This window comes from Schistocerca gregaria, chromosome 8, assembly GCF_023897955.1.
Source record: "Schistocerca gregaria isolate iqSchGreg1 chromosome 8, iqSchGreg1.2, whole genome shotgun sequence".
Classification (NCBI taxonomy): Eukaryota; Metazoa; Arthropoda; class Insecta; order Orthoptera; family Acrididae; genus Schistocerca; species Schistocerca gregaria.
In genome coordinates, this window is record NC_064927.1 from 234,326,022 (window position 1) to 234,346,291 (window position 20,270).

General features: G+C 41.0%; 1 protein-coding gene across 11 annotated transcripts in view; it reads left to right on the forward strand.

Annotated features, from left to right (window-relative positions):
- Positions 1-20,270, forward strand: part of LOC126284589 (apoptosis-inducing factor 3) — a 75,107-nt gene that overhangs the window by 33,366 nt on the left and 21,471 nt on the right. For all 11 annotated transcript variants that reach the window (XM_049983622.1, XM_049983623.1, XM_049983621.1 and 8 more), the window contains 2 exons: positions 12,231-12,364; positions 18,412-18,746. In XM_049983622.1, the coding sequence (XP_049839579.1) occupies positions 12,231-12,364; positions 18,412-18,746 (469 nt within the window). The remainder of the gene's footprint in view (positions 1-12,230; positions 12,365-18,411; positions 18,747-20,270) is intronic.

Consider the following 20,270-nt stretch of genomic DNA (forward strand, 5'->3'; position numbering starts at 1 on the left):
CCACAATTTTTCTATTATTCTCCTGATGACCATGTTCTCTGGTGTTCTGATTAGATGTCCAAAAAATGAAATGCATTTCTTCCTGATTGTACTCATTAATGGTTCTATTTCGTTGTAGACTGGTTCATTTGTAGTTACTCTCCAGTGTCGATCTTTCTGGTACGATTTGTTGATGCACGTCCTGATGATACTTCTCTTTGTTTTGAGTATTTTGTCTATTTGTGCAGTGTTAGTTGTTTTGAAGATGGTTTCATTTGCGTATGTTATTTATGGTTGAGTGGCTGTTTTTTAGTGTTTTAATTTTGTTGTTATTGACAGGCTCTTTTTGTTGTAGGTGTTTGTTCTTGGTGATATATTGTGCTCTGGTCAATCTGTTTATTCTGTTACGCCATGTTGGCTTTTCGTTGAGGTTATAAGTTGTGATTCCTTATGGATAATTATTATAACAGTGTAGAACTTGCAGAGAAGGTACTTGAAAAGAAAATTCGAGTTTGTGGAACGATAAGGCAAAATAGAAGATTTCCAGAAAAATTAAAGCACGCAAAAATCGATGTGTTCAAAGCTTGTCATCAACGGACAGGTGAAGTACTCACCGCACAAGTATGGAGAACTTCAAAATCTAAAATGATATGAATGATCTCTACAGTATGCAATGCCACTTTGACTAACACGCAATGAAAATGTAGAAAAACCAATTACACAATTTAAAAAACCTGAAAGTGTATTAGACTACAACAAATACATGAAAGGAGTGGATCGAGCAGACCAATGGTTGAGTTGTTACCCTATTTACTAGAAACTATAAAATGGTCAAAAAATGTTTAAATGCACATTATTTAATGCATTCTGTACATGGCAGAATACAAGAATCTCCGCTTTCACAATTTTTTATTGAAAGCATCTGATTCGAGGATTAAAGACCATGTACCTGCTTCTGCCACTACATCACATGTGTCTCATCATGATTTGGTTGACATTTTCCCATCTCATAAAGCAAGACCAACTTATACATATTTCTGAAACGAATAAACAAAAATGTAGAAACTGCCATGTATGTTCCAAAGACAAAAAAAAACAACAAATTTCATGAAAGTGGGGGAACAGGGTTGTTAACTAATGAGAACTAACGATGAGATTAGTAAAACTTAACCATTTATAATCTCCTGATAATGTCAAGGACGGCTGGCGACAAGCCAAGTAGTCCACCTTAGCACTGCCGGCGCCAGGTGACTAAATTTGTAGGAGAGGTGCTGACGGCAAAGTGTTAAATTTCTCTTCTTCAGAAAATATAATGTAATTGGTTAGATAAAGATCTACTCAGTACCAGATGAGATGAGAAGGAAAGACTGATTGCTGGGGACTGCGTCTTCAGGTAAGCTTTTCTTGCCAGTGCCTGCCAAAATCTTATGCCATTCTTACTTTGGCTGTCATCAGTTATTTTACTGACAAAATAGTGAAAACTATCTAATACTTCAAGTGAGTTGTCTTAATCTGATTCATTTAGCATCACCTGATTTGACTACATTCCTTTATTCTTGTCTTGCTTTTTTTGACATTCCTCTCATATCCCCCTTTTCAAGACAATCTCCTAAACTGCTCTTCCAAGTCTTTTGCTGTCTCTGACAAAATTACAATGTGATCAGAAAACCTCAATTTTTTTTTCCATTTCTTGTCCTTGGACGTTGATGCCTATTCTAACTGTATCGTTGGTTTTCTTTACTTAATGTACAGATGCAATAATGTTGGGAATAGGCTACAAACCTGTCTTTTCCCTTCTTGACCACTGCTTCCCTTTCATGCTCCTTGACTTTTATAACAGCCCCTTTGTTTCTGTACAAATTGTAAATAGCCTTTCACTTCTTGTAAATAGCCTTTCACTTCTTGTATTTTACCCTCTGCTACCTTCAGAATTTCAAAGAGAGTATTCCAGTCAACATTGTCAAAGGCTTTTTCTAAGTCTATGAATGCTATAAACATAGGTTTGCCATTTCTTAACTTATCTTCCAAGGTAAGTTGTAAGGTCAATATTGCCTCGCATGTTTTGCAGCCTACGTCCTCAATTATTTTCTTGATGTATTCCAATATCTGTCTTTCCGTGCAGCTTTTACCATCCACAGCTCCCTCTAGGACCATGGAAGTTATTCTGTAGACTGTTCACTCCATTCAGCAGGTCCTGTGATTCTTCTTCACTTTCACTGAGAATAGCAATGTCATCAGCTAATCTTATCAGTGATACTCTTTCACTTTGAATTTTAATTCGAGTCTTGAACCTATCTTTTATTTCCATCATTGGTTCTTCGGTTTAGAGTGTCAGAAATGCCTCTCCGGTGCCTTTACCTTTCCTACAGCCACACAGATAGTCATCAGCACATCCTCAATTTTCTTTTTAATTCTTCTGTGTTATATTCTTGTCAGCAATTTGGACACATGAGGTGTTAAGCTGATTGCACAATGATTTTCACACTTGTAAGCTCTTGTAGTCTTTAGAATTGTGTGGATGATGTTTTTCCGAAGTCGGATGCTAAATCACCAGACTCGTGCATTCTACACACCAACATGAATAGTCATTTTGTTGCCACTTTCCGAATGACTTTAGAAATTCTGATGGAATGTTATCTATCACTTCTGTCTTATTCAATCCTAAGTCTTCCAAAGCTCTCTTAAATTCTAATTCTAATACTGGACCTCCTATCTATTGCAAATTGACTCCTGTTTCTTCTTCTATCACATCGGATAAATCTTCCTCTGTTAGAGGCCTTCAATGTACTCTTTTCACCTATTTGCTCTCTCCTCTGCATCTAACAATGGAATTCTTGTTGCAGTAGTAGTATTACCCTACTTGCTTTTGATTTCTCCGAAGGCTATTTCTACTTTTCTGTATGCTGAGTCAGGCCTTTCGACAATCAGTTCTTTTTCGATTTCTTGACTTTTTTGTGCAGCCATGTGCCTTAGCTTCTCTGCACTTCCTCTTAATTTCATTCCTAAGTGACTTGTACTTCTGTATTCCTGGTTCTCCCTGAACATTTTTGTACTTCCTTCTTTCCTTGATCAACTGAAGTATATCTTTTGATACCCTGGTCTCTTGACATTTAGCTTCTTTGTATCTTCGTGTTTCTTTCCAACTTCTGTGGTTGCCGTTTTTAGATATGTCCATTCCTCTTCAACTGAACTGCCTACTGAGCTATCCCTTACAGCAATATCTATAGCCTTAGAGAAAGCATATTTCTTCATTCCTTAGTACTTCTGTATCCCACTGTTTTGTGCATGTTCCTACACTTCTCCAAAATCAAAACTGATCTTCCCCGAGACCAGCTTCTACCAGGTTTTCCATTCTTCTGTATAGGTGTTAGTATTTTGCAGCCATGACTTATTAAACTGATAGTTCAGTAATATTCACATTTGTCAGCACCTGGTTTCTTTGGAATTGAAATTATTACATTCTTCTTGAAGTCTGAGGGTATTTTGGCGATCTCATACATCTTATGCACCAGATGAAAGAGTTTCATCATGACTGTCTCTCCCAAGGCTATCAGTAGTTCTAACAAAATGTCATCTACTCCAGACTTTTTTTGACATAGGTCTTTAAATGCCCTTCTCAAACTCTTCTCGCAGTTCCATATCTCCCAACTCATCTTCGTCGATGCCCTCTTCCATTTCTGTAGTATTGCCTTAAAGTTCACTTCCCTTGTATAGGTCCTCTGTATGCTCCTTTCAGCGTTCTCTCTCTTGCTTCGTAAGAGGTTTCCACCTGAGGTCTTGATATTCATACAGCCGCTTTCTCTTTTCTCTGAAATCTTCTTTAATCTTCTTGTGGGTAGTAACTATTTTTCCCCTAGTGAAATATGCTGCTAACTCCTTACATTCATTCTCCAGCCATTCCTGTTCAGCCATTTTTACTTTCTGTCAATCATTTTTTAGACTTTTGTATTCATTTTCACCTGCTTCTTTGTCTGTTCCCAAGGTAGTTTGTGGAATTCCTTACTCCTGTGCAGCATTTCTTATTTATAATGCATTTGTCTCTGGGTCTTCAATTGCTTTGGCAAAATCTGGATATTTGGAAGACCTAATGGATTACAGAGAAGATAGACTGTGTAAGTATAAAAATCGCAGCAAGACGACAACGATCTCCATGGCAGAATGAAATCACTCTATAAAAAGTGCAACTGCTCTGCCTCGTCAGATGCTTGGTTGACTCTGTACTGGAACACTATTTAAATTTGTGACTAGTTTCTATAATGTGGAAAAAATATTTTTGTTGTAATATTTCGTTAAGCTGAAAATGATGATTATAGAAATAAGATTATTTGTGTTTTAGTACAGCTTGAAAGGGTGGATAAAAGTTAGGCACAATACTATTTTATTAATTTCGCTATTGGCAACCATGAGTTACAAATCATGTCACACAGTATATTGTGCACACCTTGCAAGGTCAAAGGGAGATCTTATCAGTCGGCTAGAAGCAAGCTGTGGCTGCTAGTAGCTAATTTTGTTGGCATAAACATGCAAATTTAGAAAGTGAACACAGCGGTCGAATCTAGGCACCCAAGATACGTTCTAGACAGTTTAAGCAGCAGTGAATTATAAAAAGACTCATTTCTGCATGATGAGGCCTAATGTGGACAAGTTAAAGTCTAAATTTACATCTACATTTATATTTAATTCCAAGCCACATTACGATATGTGGTGGGGGACACTTTATGTATCACTATCATTTCTCTTTTTCCCTGTTTGGTAGCGAATGGTTTGTGGGAACGGCAGTTGATGATAAGCCACTATGTGAACTCCAATCTCTCTAATTTTACCGTCAGTGATGTTTCACAGATATACTTAGGAGGAAGTAATGTATTGGTTGCCCCTTTGTGGAGTGAACACTAACAATAAAGCACAACATAATGCAAACACGTATCTTGCTGTGTCTGCTACTGGAGTTAGTTTATCATCTATGTGATGTTTTTGTGCTTTCTAAATGAACTTGTAATGATGTGTGCTGCTCTTCTGCATTTCGTCTGTCAGTCCTGTTATAACTCTTAACTTGATGTGAAACAAGCTAATGTTACCCTCTGAGAGGATTTCAAATTTTGATTGCGAATGTATGTAATGTGTAATGGTGTCAGACTATAATTTTGAATATGGTAAAAATTAACAGAAAGACTAAATGGACTTTAACCTTGAGAGTTAATGAAAGTGGTAAAAATGATGCGAATGAAAAAATGAATGGCCCCAACACAATTAGGCACACTAATTTGGAAATATATGTTTAAGAAAATTGAATATTGGTTATTAAAGTTACTTTTGTTGGTTTTTCGCTCTGAATAGAGTACAGACTGATACAGTGCACTTTGAGCTATGTGTAGCAGCAGTTGTCAATAACATACACATCAGTAATTTTGGAAAGCAAATTTGCAACAAGCTGATACTAATAACAACTACACTAAAGATCATTACTTAAACCAATACTGAAATCTTATTGCCTGAAGTGCAGAGCTAAATTTGGACATGAGGGGCTTCTATTTTACCTGACATGTAAAAACACAAATGAAGATAAATAATATCTTAAATACACTGTTTATACTCCTCTACATATATCAGTTTTCCTTAGCAGCAGTTATAGTGCAGTTATCTTTCTAATATGTGGAGAATATGATGGGGACCCATAAACTAGTATAGTCTCACTGGTCAATCTCTTTGATTATTTCAGTAAGAAGACTAATTCAAACAAAGCTAATCTCACTTGACTTGAAGTGATTCATAATTTACTTTGCAAGACAAAAAATTCAACACTGAGCTCAATTAACTTCAAAAAAGGAACCATTCATGACAGAAATAAAGACCACACTGTTGTTACAATGAACTTAACATATTTGCCGGTTTTATCACCTGTGAAGCAGGTATTTTAGACAATAACATTTACAAATCTAGCACTGTATTCTTGCAAAACTATACTTTGCAATGAACTGAGAGTACTTTAGCCAAATCCTATCTTGACTTCACTTTTGTGGTTTTAATTTCAACTTTTGCTGCTCTTTTCACATTTGACAAAAAAAAAAGAAAAAAAATCACTTTGAAATACTTGAATGCCAGTATTGTTCATTTAACACAGGATACTCGGTGTTAGTAACACTTAAGTGAGGACTCTGCATAGGTTCGTGATCATGATACAAGATATGGTTACGGACACTGATTTATAGCATTTGGATTATTATGAAAACCATACACAAAAATTAACTGGTCCATGTCCATATACACAGCTGCATTATGAAGTTCATAAAGTTTTTGTGACAAGTGACAGGGTGGCTAACTGTACTTGTGGCTCTTGATGTTGTAATGCTCTATAAAATCTCTTCTTGGCGTCGGATTTTCAACATTTAGGTTCATTCCCTTTTGCAGAGAATACCAAATAATAGTCAGATCCACATCTTGGGCAACAATCCTTTGCAAAGCAACTTCCAGTTGCCTCTCTTGGCACCACATACTGTTCACACAAGGAGCTACAGAGTTCGACTGCCAAAACCACCTTTTACACCGCACCATGCCACTTCTGTTACAGAAGGACTTTCCTACATCTTTACACATGACAAATACAATTGCCATAAGCATGAACCAGCTTTTAATAAACATTGTCTTTTTTATAAACATACACATATTATAAAAAAATTATTATTTTAACAATTCATTTTGCTTTTTTCATATATACATTCCAAAACTCTAAATTTCATGTTGCAAATCAATGACATTAACTAACAAAGAATACACACACCATAATTGTAGATACACAATTACATGATATAAACCTACTTCTAACCGATATAAGTATTACACTGTCTCTTACAGACCCCCAGACTTACAAGCAATATTCAGGTATTGGTTGAATGAGGGTTTTGTGAGCTGCCTCCTCTGCGGATGAATTATATTTCCTGAGCATTCTTTCAATGAATCTGTCTGGCATCTGCCTTGCCTGCGATTAGTTCTGTGTAGCCATTCAGCATTAAGTTGTTCTGTACACATACTCCTAGATATTTTATTGATGTAACTGCTTCCATGGTTTGCTCTGAAATCGTGTAATTGCACAGTGATGAGTCTTTCTGCCTATTGCGTGCTGACAGTCCATTGCCAACCCCTGCACCAAGTGTCAATCCTATGCAAGTCTTCCTGCATTTTGCTACAATAATTTTCTATCATTGTGACTTCTCTTTATACAACAGCATAATCCATGAGAAGCCTCTTCCAGCTTCCAGTGTTATCCACTAGGTAATTTATATGCATTCTAAAAGGGAATGGTTCTGTAAAACTTCCTTGGGGTACACCCAAAGTTGCTTTTACATGTGAAGCTTTCTCCCCATTGAGAATCACATGTTTTGTTCTGATCTGTGCACTTGTATCTTGTTCATTAAACAGTTGTGCATAACTTTATTGAATGCTTTCGAAATGTCAAGGAACATGACTCTGAACTAGATGCTGCTTTCTTTGTCTTGTGGGCAAGTGTAGTGAGCTGGATTTCAAATGATAGTTGTTTTTGGAACCCCAGTTGATACATACGGAGGAGATTTTTCGATCTCCAGTAATCTCATAATATGCGAACACTTATACAACAGACCAACATCAGAGGTGTAGACCTATAGCTTGTTGTGCCTATTCGATGACACATCCAGAAAATAGGAATGACCTGCACTATTTTCCATTCATTAGCGATACTTCAGAGTTTCAGTGACCTATAATACATTGCTGCTAGAAGGAGAGAAAGTTCTTTCACATACTCTCTGTAGAATTTTATTGGTATCCCATCAGGTCCCATATCCTTTCCTCTGCTAAGTGATTTCAATTGCTTGTCTTTCTTGTGGTCACTTATTTCAATGGCATTTTGATGTTCGTGGGACAATTTGAAGGTGTAAGTACAATGCAGTCATCCTCATTGAAATAGTGTTGCAACAGCCATTTAGTGTTTCGATATTCTGTGTCATCATCCTCTTTTTGCTTGTAAGTGCGTTTGAACAGATGGTTCCAGTCAGTACACTAATTTAACAAAGATCAAGGCGTTTTAGGCTTTTCTGTCAAGTAGATAGAATTTAGTTTCAGATTCATTGAACATATCATGCATAACTCTCTTTATGTGGGGTTCTCTCCACGTTTAAATTTGCTGTGAAGCTCTCTTTGCTTTCGTAACAGCTTTCTAACACGACTGCTGAACCTCTTTCCCATACCTCACATTTCTGCTCAACACATACAGCATAATTTGCCTATTGATGCTCAACATTGCCAGTGCTGGAGTTTAAATTTTCGTGGTGACTGCCCAGGTAATTTGAATTTGATTAGCTCACTAAGCAGAATGTGTTACTACATTTCTTTATATTCTTATTTACAATCATATTCAGTGGTACTGTAATGGCCTTACAATCACAGAGAGAAAAGGTTTGGGCCTGTTGGTGACCATGAGATCTAATACACTGGTCAGCCAGAACATTATGACCCCACTGACTTACTGTTGATATAAACCTTTCCAGGCAATAGCACCTGGCGAGGAATGACTGCTAGGCAGACACACACATGGTGCATGTAGTATTAGTGAGTGTGTTGTCCATGTGTAGAATGGAGGAGACATGTGACCTGATTTGACTGAGCGCAGATTGTGATGGCCCGGAGTCTCGGCAAAAGTATTTCGGAAACTTTACGACTTGTGAAGTGTGCCATGGTGAGTGTCTTCAACACGTGGCAAAACAAAGGTGAAACCACGTCCAAATGTTCTTGGGTTGGGCGGCCGCCCTTCATTACAGATGTCGGACATTGTAGGCTAGGTAGACTGGTAAAACAGGACAGGCAGCAAGCTGTGGTGGATCAAACCTCAAACTTTTAATGTTGGGCAGAGTACAAGTGTATGTGAACACAGTGCATCGAACGCTCCTAATGATGGGCCTCAGCAGATGACGATCTAGTGCCTGTGTTAATACCACGACATTGGCAACTATGACTGAAATGGGCATGCGAACATTGGTGCTGAACATTGGCCTAATGGCAGAGCATTGCATGGTCTGATGAATCCCAATGCCTTCATAATCATGCTCATGGAAGGGCGCAAATCCATCTTCCTCCAGGGGAGCAGCTCCTTGTCACCTGTGCTAAGAGACGGAGACAAGCTAGCTGTGGCTCCATTGTGCTCTGGGGAACATTAACATGGGTATCCGTGGGTTCAGAGTGGAGCTCTTGCAAGGCACCATGATAGCCAAGTGGTACCGTGCACTGGTTCCAGGCCATGTACACCCTTCATGACGATCATGTCTCCTGACAGCAGTGGCATTTTTCAAGAAGATAACGGCGCCATGTCATAATATCAGCAACGTGATAGAGTGGTTCGATGAACATCATGGTGTGTTCCATTTGATGTGCTGACCCCCAGCTATAATTCTTCCTCCGATAGCAGAAGTCCAGTAATCCACATCCAAGATTGTCACAGCATCGTCTGGATCTCTTATGTAAGTCTTCCATTTGGCTCCAAACTAGAGGACCACTTTCGGTTTTGGGAATGATACTGTAAAATGCTTAGTTCTGCTTCCACCCTGTGAGTGAGGCATTCTGATGTATTTTGCATTTGGACTTGTCCCTGCATACACAACAGTTAAGAGCTCATTAAAATCTTTCTGGGTGTAGTGCCATGTCATCTTAAAAAATTTTAATATAACCAACATTTTGTGCATGTTGTAGCAACCTTCCTCAGGCCATACACTAATTCACTGGGGAGTGGGTGTTTCAGTATATGGTATCTCTAAAGGTGTAATAAGGCCACTGACACCATATGTCTTACTGACCTTAAAATACCACTCATTGTAGGCTGGGGATATATGGCAAATCGTTCATGGGTTATATGGATTGCTGGTAATTTTAGTTCACTATAATTTGGCAACAAGCTTGTGAGGGCTGTTTTGCTGTTATTAGTTGCAGATAAACAGTGCCAGTTATCAGCAATTGTAGGAAAAGTTCTCACATCTTGAAACTCGTAAAATTAAGAAGTGATGTGTTTTAAAGAAATGTGTGAATTGCCTCTGTGAAAGACTTGCCTCTAGTATAGATAAACTTAAAACATCATCTGGAATAAAGTAGGCCTGAAAATACACTCCTGGAAATGGAAAAAAGAACACATTGACACCGGTGTGTCAGACCCACCATACTTGCTCTGGACACTGCGAGAGGGCTGTACAAGCAATGATCACACGCATGGCACAGCGAACACACCAGGAACCGCGGTGTTGGCCGTCGAATGGCGCTAGCTGCGCAGCATGTGTGCACCACCGCCGTCAGTGTCAGCCAGTTTGCCGTGGCATGCGGAGCTCCATCGCAGTCTTTAACACTGGTAGCATGCCGCGACAGCGTGGACGTGAACCGTATGTGCAGTTGATGGACTTTGAGCGAGGGCGTATAGTGGGCATGCGGGAGGCCGGGTGGACGTACCGCCGAATTGCTCAACACGTGGGGCGTGAGGTCTCCACAGTACATCGATGTTGTCGCCAGTGGTCGGCGGAAGGTGCACGTGCCCGTCGACCTGGGACCAGACCGCAGCGACGCAAGGATGCACGCCAAGACCGTAGGATCCTACGCAGTGCCGTAGGGGACCGCGCCGCCACTTCCCAGCAAATTAGGGACACTGTTGCTCCTGGGGTATCGGCGAGGACCATTCGCAACCGTCTCCATGAAGCTGGGCTACGGTCCCGCACACCATTAGGCCGTCTTCCGCTCACGCCCCAACATCGTGCAGCCCGCCTCCAGTGGTGTCGCGACAGGCGTGAATGGAGGGACAAATGGAGACGTGTTGTCTTCAGCGATGAGTGTCACTTCTGCCTTGGTGCCAATGTTGGTTGTATGCGTGTTTGGCGCCGTGCAGGTGAGCGCCACAATTAGGACTGCATACGACCGAGGCACACAGGGCCAACACCCGGCGTCATGGTGTGGGGAGTGATCTCCTACACCGGCCGTACACCTCTGGTGATCGTCGAGGGGACACTGAATAGTGCACGGTACATCCAAGCCGTCATCGAACCCATCGTTCTACCATTCCTAGACCGGCAAGGGAACTTGCTGTTCCAACAGGACAATGCACGTCCGCATGTATCCCGTGCCACCCAACGTGCTCTAGAAGGTGTAAGTCAACTACCCTGGCCAGCAAGATCTCCGGATCTGTCCCCCATTGAGCATGTTTGGGAATGGATGAAGCGTCGTCTCATGCGGTCTGCACGTCCAGCACGAACGCTGGTCCAACTGAGGCGCCAGGTGGAAATGGCATGGCAAGCCGTTCCACATGACTACATCCAGCATCTCTACGATCGTCTCCATGGGAGAATAGCAGCCTGCATTGCTGCGAAAGGTGGATATACACTGTACTAGTGCCGACATTGTGCATGCTCTGTTGCCTCTGTCTATGTGCCTGTGGTTCTCTCAGTGTGATCATGTGATGTATCTGACCCCAGGAATGTGTCAATAAAGTTTCCCCTTCCTGGGACAATGAATTCACAGTGTTCTTATTTCAATTTCCAGGAGTGTAGAATATAATAATCCTGAATATCAACCATAATAACGCCTATTTAGTGATGGGAAAGAATATAGTGCAGTTGTACAACCAGTTGTTATAGTTTTTGTATTTGGGGTTGTTGAAGATGACAACTTGATGGGCAGCAAAAGAATAAACAGAAGAGTAAGAAAGGGAAATGATATAATATGTAGAGAACTTCAGCAATGAGACATTCTATAGCTTTTGCTAAAAGTAACTGATGGCATTCAAAAACATTGAGCCATATCTCAATGTGCTCTCTACAGCTGATCATATTTTGGATTGTGAGCTGTGTCCTTGAAAATTTCCACTGCATATGTATTCAGTACCTGCAAGAGAGAGACACTGCCAAAAATTTGTTATTTAGTTACTTTTTCTGTCTCATTCACATACATTGTCTGGTTTGATCAGATCTTTAGTGAAGGTAAAGTTGCTTAAAGAGACTACAGTAGTATGATATTCTTCTTGTTTTCAAAGTATAGTTGTTTATCTTCAAGTCACAACAGATGACTGTATTTGAAATTTTGTAGAATATATATTAAATATATTTTTTACTACAGGTGTTGTCTGATATACAGAGACTGGTGTTCATGATCTTATTTGGTAAGATTTGTGGGTGACTGCAACCTCCATTCCTTTCCTGAACTTTTTTAATTTCTCCAAAATTAATTTGTACTGAGAAGATCTCTCTCTATTTCAGCCCACGTGTACCTTCGATTCCAGGAAGTACATTGGAGAATGTATTTGTTTTACGGTCAATTGATAATGCTAATTCCATCAATCAGGCACTTGGTAAAGACAAAAACGTAGTCATCCTAGGAGGTTCCTTTATAGGTAGGTAACTGTTGTACTGCCAAGAGGCTGCAATGATATTCTTTTTCTTTTTTTATGATTTCATGTTTCTTGCAAAGAAAAAAAGTATTGTAAAGGCAGTTCCAATTGTGGGATAAGTGATTAATTTTTGTGATTAAATGATTGTTTTTGAAAATGTACAGAGGGTAGATGTATCTCATACAGCATCATTTGTGAAATTAAAATAATTGAAATATGAAAGAGACTTATAATAAGATATACTATACTTTAGTTGCTGATGTGACACATAAGGCGTTTTTGCCGAAAGAATAATAATTTGACAACAGAATAATTATTAATCACAATTAATAAAAATTTTCTTATTGTGGTTGTTAAGCAGACAAAATCCTTCCAGAAGGTTAGCATGGAAATTGATAAATAATATTTTGTTATATCAAGAGTGCTAAATTCACACTCTTATTCATGCGGAGCTTGGTTTTTGTTGTAGGCAGCTTACTTTTGGTTTCTCCCACAACTTCCTTAAACAATTATAGTCTGGCAGAAAGGTGTCGTCAGAAAAATATTGCAACCAGTCTTTCTCCCTTACTCTTGTCACAACTGAACCTTCATTTTTAAATTAACAATTCTTGGTGGGGTCTTAAATCCTAAAAATGTACCTCGAGATGCATTTGAAACTACAACAGTTAATTTGACTGGTTTTGTTTACATTTTGAATTCAAAACACTTTGTTTCAAGTATGTTCCTGGATTAAATAGGTTACAAAATGATTTATGCAAGTATAGATGGAACTACTGTTACAGTGAAACAAAGAAGTGTAATCAATATGAACAGATATTTGGTGGTTACATAGCTTAGTCAGTATTCAAATTCCATTACAGGTAAGAATATCAACAATGTAGGAAAAGACAGATTGCTACTTACCATAAAAAAGACACAAAGTTGCAGACAGGTACACGCAAGCAAGCACACCTCATGCACACACAACTGTCAACTCCAGCATCTACGGCACGAGATGCTAGAGTTTGTGATCGTGTGTGCATGAGGTGCACTGGTGTGTGTGTGTGTGTGTGTGTGTGTGTGTGTGTGTGTGTGTGTGTGCATGAGGTGCACTGGTGTGTGTGTTGTGTGTGTGTGTGTGTGTGTGTGTGTGTGTGTGTGTGTTCTACTAACAAAAGGCTGTGACTGTAAGCTATATGTAAGAAAAAGAAAATGCCTACAAATGTCCTTATGACTAACTTATTTTGTTGCAACCATTTCAGTGCTTCATCTTCGGGATGTAGTTGATATGAAACGGGTTGTTACGATCCACACACACACACACACACACACACACACACACACACACACACACAGAATTTCAAGCTTTCACAACTGACGGCTGCTTCATCAGGAAAGAGGGAAAGACGAAAGAATGTGGGTTTTAAGGGACAAGGTAAGGAGTCATTCCAATCCTGGGAACGGAAAGACTTACCTTAGGGGGGAAAAGGGACAGGTGTACACTCACATATCCATCCGCACATACACAGACACAAGCAGACATTAGTAAAGGCAAAGAATTCGGGTAGAGATGTCAGTCAAGGCGGAAGTACAGAGGCAAAGAAGTTGTTGAAAGACAGGTGAGGTATGAGTGGCGGCAACTTGAAATTAGCTGAGGTTGAGGCCTGGTGGATATCGAGAAGAGAGGATATACTGAAGGGCGAGTTCCCATCTCCGTAGTTCCGATAGGTTGGTGTTGGTGGGAAATAACCAGATAACCCGGACGGTGTAACACTGTGCCAAGATGTGCTGGCCATGCACCAGCACAATCCATAGCCCTCACCTGCCTAATCCTTCACCTATACATCGACTCGGCCAATGAACACACCCGTCAACTCCTATCCCAAATCAAAGTCCTCAATCTTTCCTCTCCAACATCCACACTGGCTGTTCAGAGCATCCTCCTGCAGGCCAACTGCAAATTAGAACAGCATGCAACCCTCCACCTCAAAAAAACTATCTTGTCTCCTGGTTTCCCACCTCCGGAAAGGCAACTCACTCACCCTTCACAATCTTTACAGCAAACCTAAACATCCTCTCATTGCACACAAACCCAGTCTCTCCCATCTACTCAATCTCCCACTTCCAGTTCCACTCCCCCCAACACCTCAAAATACTAGTCAACACAATCTGGAACCACAACACCCCAATTCAGTAGTTAACCTTTCCTCCAAATCTCTCTCCCAATTCGAAGCCTCTGTCCAATCCAAAGGCCTCACATTCAGCCCCACTCCCAGATTCAACCAAACAGTCCTCGTCAAAGATTTACTGTCCTACACTCTTACTCCCTGCTGGAAATATCACTTTGCCACGAAGAAAAATTATCCTGATCCCACTCCTAATGATCCAACTCCCCAAGACACTATCCAAATTGAACCATGCCTGGAACAGTTCCGTCCTCCATCACAGCGGGACCCACCTCCTCTTCCTCAAAATCACCCTCTCCAAACCTTCCAGGAATTTCTCACTTCCAGCCTTGCCTCTCAATCTTTCTTGAAAAACCTTAATCCTACTCCCAACATCACCACAGCCGAAGCCCAGGCTATCTGTGATCTGAAAGCTGACCGATCCATCATCATTCTTCCGGCTGACAAGCGTTCCACGACCGTGGTACTTGATCGTCGGGAGTATGTGGCTGAGGGACTGCGTCAGCTTTCAGACAACACCACATACAAAGTTTGCCAAGGTAATCCCATTCCTGATGTCCAGGTGGAGCTTCAAGGAATCCTCAGAACCTTAGGCCCCCTACAAAACCTTTCACCTGACTCCCTCAAACTCCTGACCCCACTGACACCTCGCACTCCTACCTTCTACCTACTTCCTAAAATTCACAAACCCAAACATCCTGGCCGCCCCATTGTAGCTGGTTACCAAGCCCCCACAGAACGTATCTCTGCCTACGTAGATCAACACCTTCAACCCATTACATGCAGTCTCCCATCCTTCATCAAAGACACCAACCACGTTCTCGAACGCCTGGAATCCGTACCCAGTCTGTTACCCCCGGAGACTATCCTTGTAACCATTGATGCCACTTCCCTATACATAAATATCCCGCACGACCAGGGCCTCGCTGCAATGGAGCACTTCCTTTCACGCCGATCACCTGCCACCCTACCTAAAACCTCTTTCCTCGTCACCTTAGCCAGCTTCATCCTGACCCACAATTTCTTCACTTTTGAAGGCCAGACATACCAATAATTAAAGGGAACAGCCATGGGTACCAGGATGGCCCCCTCGTATGCCCACCTATTTATGGGTCGCTTAGAGAAAGCCTTCTTGGTTACCCAAGCCTGCCAACCCAAAGTTTGGTACAGATTTATTGATGACATCTTCATGATCTGGACTCACAGTGAAGAACAACTCCAGAATTTCCTCTCCAACCTCAACTCCTTTGGTTCCATCAGATTCACCTGGTCCTACTCCAAATCCCATGCCACTTACCTTCACGTTGACCTCCATCTGTCCAATGGCCAGCTTCACACATCCGTCCACATCAAACCCACCAACAAGCTACAGTACCTCCATTATGACAGCTGCCACCCATTCCACATCAAACGGTCCCTTCCCTACAGCCTAGGCCTTCGTGGCAAACGAATCTGCTCCAGTGCTGAATCCCTGGACCATTACACCAACAACCTGAAAACAGCTTTCGCATCCCGCAACTACCCTCCCTACCTGGTATAGAAGCAGGTAACCAGAGCCACTTCCTCATCCCCTCAAACCCAGAACCTCTCACAGAACCACCCCAAAAGTGCCCCACTTGTGACAGGATACTTTCCGGGACTAGATCAGACTCTGAATGTGGCTCTCCAGCAGGGATAGGACTTCCTCAAATCCTGCCCTGAAATGAGATCCATCCTTCATGAAATCCTCCCCATTCCACCAAGAGTGTCTTTCCGCCGTCCACCTAACCTTCGTAAACGCTTGGTTCATCCCTATGAAATCCCCAAACCACCTTCCCTACCCTCTGGCTCCTACCCTTGCAACCGCCCCCTGTGTAAAACCTGTCCTATGCACCCTCCCACCACCACCTACTCCAGTCCTGTAACCCGGAAGGTGTACACGATCAAAGGCAGTGTCACGTGTGAAATCACCCACGTGATTTATCAACTGACCTGCCTACACTGTGACGCTTTCTATGTGGGAATGACCAGCAACAAACTGTCCATTCGCATGAATGGACACAGGAAGACAGTGTTTGTTGGTAATGAGGATCACCCTGTGGCTAAACATGCCTTGGTGCACGGCCAGCACATCTTGGCACAGCGTTACACCGTCAGAGTTATCTGGATACTTCCCACCAACACCAACCTATCCAAACTCCGGAGATGGGAACTTGCCCTTCAATATATCCTCTCTTCTCGTTATCCACCAGGCCTCAATCTCCGCTAATTTCAAGTTGCTGCCTCTCATACCTCACCTGTCATTCAACATCATCTTTGCCTCCACACTTCTGCCTTGACTTACATCTCTGCCCATACCCTTTGCCTTTAAAAATGTGTGTGTGTGTGTGTGTGTGTGTGTGTGTGTGTGTGTGTGTGTGTGTGTGTGGGTGCGCGCGAGCGAGTATATACCTATCCTTTTTTTCCCCCTAAGGTAAGTCTTTCCGCTCCCGGGATTGGAATGACTCCTTACCCTCTCCCTTAAAACCCACATCCTTTCATCTTTCCTTTTCCTTCCCTCTTTCCTGACAAAGCAGCCGCCGGTTGCGAAAGCTCGAAATTCTGTGTGTGTGTGTGTGTGTGTGTGTGTGTGTGTGTGTGTGTGTGTTTGTGTGTTTGTGTGTTTTATTCATTGTGCCTATCTACCGGCACTTTCCCGCTTGGTAAGTCTTGGAATCTTTGTTTTTATATATTTTTCCATTGTGGAAGCTTCTTTCTATTTTATTTACATTATATATATATATATATATATATATATATATATATATGGGAAAAATATATTTAAAACAAAGATTCCAAGACTTACCAAGCGGGAAAGTGCCGGTAGACAGGCACAATAAATAAAACACACACACAGAATTTCCAGCTTTCACAACCGACGGTTGCTTCTTCAGGAAAGAGGGAAAGACGAAAGGATGTGGGTTTTAAGGGAGAGGGTAAGGAGTAATTCCAATCCCGGGAGCGGAAAGACTTACCTTATGGGAAAGAAAGGACAGGTGTACACTCGCGCACACACACACATATCCATCCGCACATACACAGACACAAGCAGACATTTGTAAAGGCAAAGAGTTCGGGCAGAGATGTCAGTCGAGGCGGAAGTACAGGGGCAAAGAAGTTGTTGAAAGACAGGTGAGGTATGAGCGGCAGCAACTTGAAATTTGCGGAGGTTGAGGCCTGGCGGATATCCTCTCTTCTCAATAAAATCATAAGGACGGCTACAGATGTTCTGTTTTCCCATAATAGTATATGGCAGTCAGCCCAAAGACCTCCTGCCAAAAGGATGGACATACAAAAACTTGAAAGCTACATGTGTCTTAATCGTGCCTGTCTGCAACTTGAGGTGTCTGTCTTTTCTTATAATGTTGATAATATTCCTACCTGGAGTTTCCATTACAGGTAAGCAATAGTTGTGTATACAATTTGAACAATTTGAGATTTTGCCAAGTTTTCAAAGGTAAAAATTTGTCATTAAAAGAAAAGGATAAATATAAATTGAAAATACAATAAAAGAAGTTGTCATCAGTACCGTACCAGGAAAGGGACAAGCAGGTTACAAACACTGTAATACTTGATTTTTTAAAGATATTGATAAGGACATTAAAAGAAAGTGTAAAGCCAAAATGAGTAAAAAAATACTGTTGACATATTAGAGATACGTCTGCTAGAGCGAGAAGGCAGGAGAGGTGGTGATGTGTACACAAACTAGCCTTTTATGCATTTAAAATCATGTTATATTGAAATCATCATTTATGTGAAGGCCTTCAAAATGTGCAACAAATTAAAATGAATAAATGCTCTCCAATGTTTTGTATTATACAGTTGTTACCCCCTAATTTTTTAATTTCGATAATTCTTTGATTCCAGGAATGGAAGCAGCAGCTTACTGTGTGAAGAAAGTTCACTCAGTTACTGTGGTGATTCGTGACAGTGTCCCATTCAAAGCATCACTTGGTGAGGCAGTCGGTGGCAGATTGATGGCTTTTGCTCAGGAGAATGGTGTCCAGTTTATCACTGGGAGTGGTCTAACAGAACTCCGCCCTGATGAAAGTGGCAAAAAAGTAGCAGCTGCCATAACAAAAGATGGAAGAGAGCTTCCTGCTGATGTTGTTATCTTTGGTGTTGGTGCTACACCTAGTACTAACTTCCTTAAAGGCTCTGATGTGAATGTTGCTCCATCTGGAGTTATTCCAGTGGATGAGGTTGGTATCTGTCTTCTAATTATGACTCTTGAACAGTGTTTTTACTCGTTTTTCTGTGCCACTATCTTTGCCGATTCAGCCTGTTTCAAGAAGTATATTGAGGTATAGATCTGTCTGATAGCAGATTGTTGCACATCTAGTTTCTGGTGTACTGTGAAATCTTAAATTCATAATTCAGAGACTAAAGAATTGTATATTTTTACTGAAATTTTGCAGAAATGTGTCCAATTTATTCATTTTTAGAGTGCCAGGTTTGAAACCAATAATTTGGAATGTTATAATACGTACTGTTAATATCTGCAGCCATTCTTCCTCAGTTGTGAGTTCAATTATTATCATGTAGATAATAGTAAATACAGTGTTCAACAAAAAGACCTCCTGTGTTTTAAAAAGAATTTACAAACAAACAAATGAAGATAAAGAGAAAGAGAAAATACTGGTATCTGTGAGTAACAAAGACTATGCCATTTTACATTAGCTGGTTTTAAAAATTATGTCCAGTAAATGGCTTCCTTCATTGTTGTCACATTGACAGTGTATTTCTCAGAAGTCGTCCATAGTTCTTCATGCAATCTCTGGAGGAATGGCAGCCTCTTCCTGGATGGTTGCCTCCTTAAGTGTGTGCAGGGTTGTGGGGTTATGTTTGTACACTTGAACCTTTAAGAGCCAACCCCCCCCCCCCCCCAAAAAAATAAAGACAAGTTGATAAATCAGGTTACTTAGGGAGCCAGGCAATGTCTCCTCGTGAAGAGACGAGACATCTTGGAAACAACTCTCTCAACATTTCTAGACAACACTGAGAAGTGTGAGCTGTGGCTCAGTCTTGTTGGAACCAGACTTCTCTCTGTCCTTAGTCCCCAACAAACTTGTTTAACTAAGGTCTCTACTATGTGACAGTAACTATTTGAATTAACCATTACCGTCACGCTATCATCTTTGAAAAAATGCAGACTCCAACATCAAATTCAGCGATACACCAAACTGTTGCATGATGGCTTTGAAGTGATCATTGGTGAAGTTCCTGACAAGTGGAAGTGGGCCTTGTCAGAAGAAATCAAAATGGCGCCAAGGGGAGTGTTCTGAAGAATTTTATTACATGCAACTCTGTTGTTGTTGTTGTTGTTGTTGTTGTTGTCGTCTTCAGTCCTGAGACTGGTATGATGCAGCTGTCCATGCTACTCTATCCTGTGCAAGCTTCTTCATCTCCCAGCACCTACATCCTTCTGAATCTGCTTAGTGTATTCATCTCTTGGTCTCCCTCTACGATTTTTACCCTCCACGCTGCCCTCCAATGCTAAATTTGTGATCCCCTGATGCCTCAGAACATGTCCTACCAACGGGTCCCTTCTTCTTGTCAAGTTGTGCCACAAACTCCTCTCCCCAATTCTATTCAATACCTCCTCATTAGTTATGTGATCTACCCATCTAATCTTCAGCATTCTTCTGTAGCACCACATTTCGAAAGCTTCTATTCTCTTCTTGTCCAAACTATTTATAGTCCATGTTTCACTTCCATACATGGCA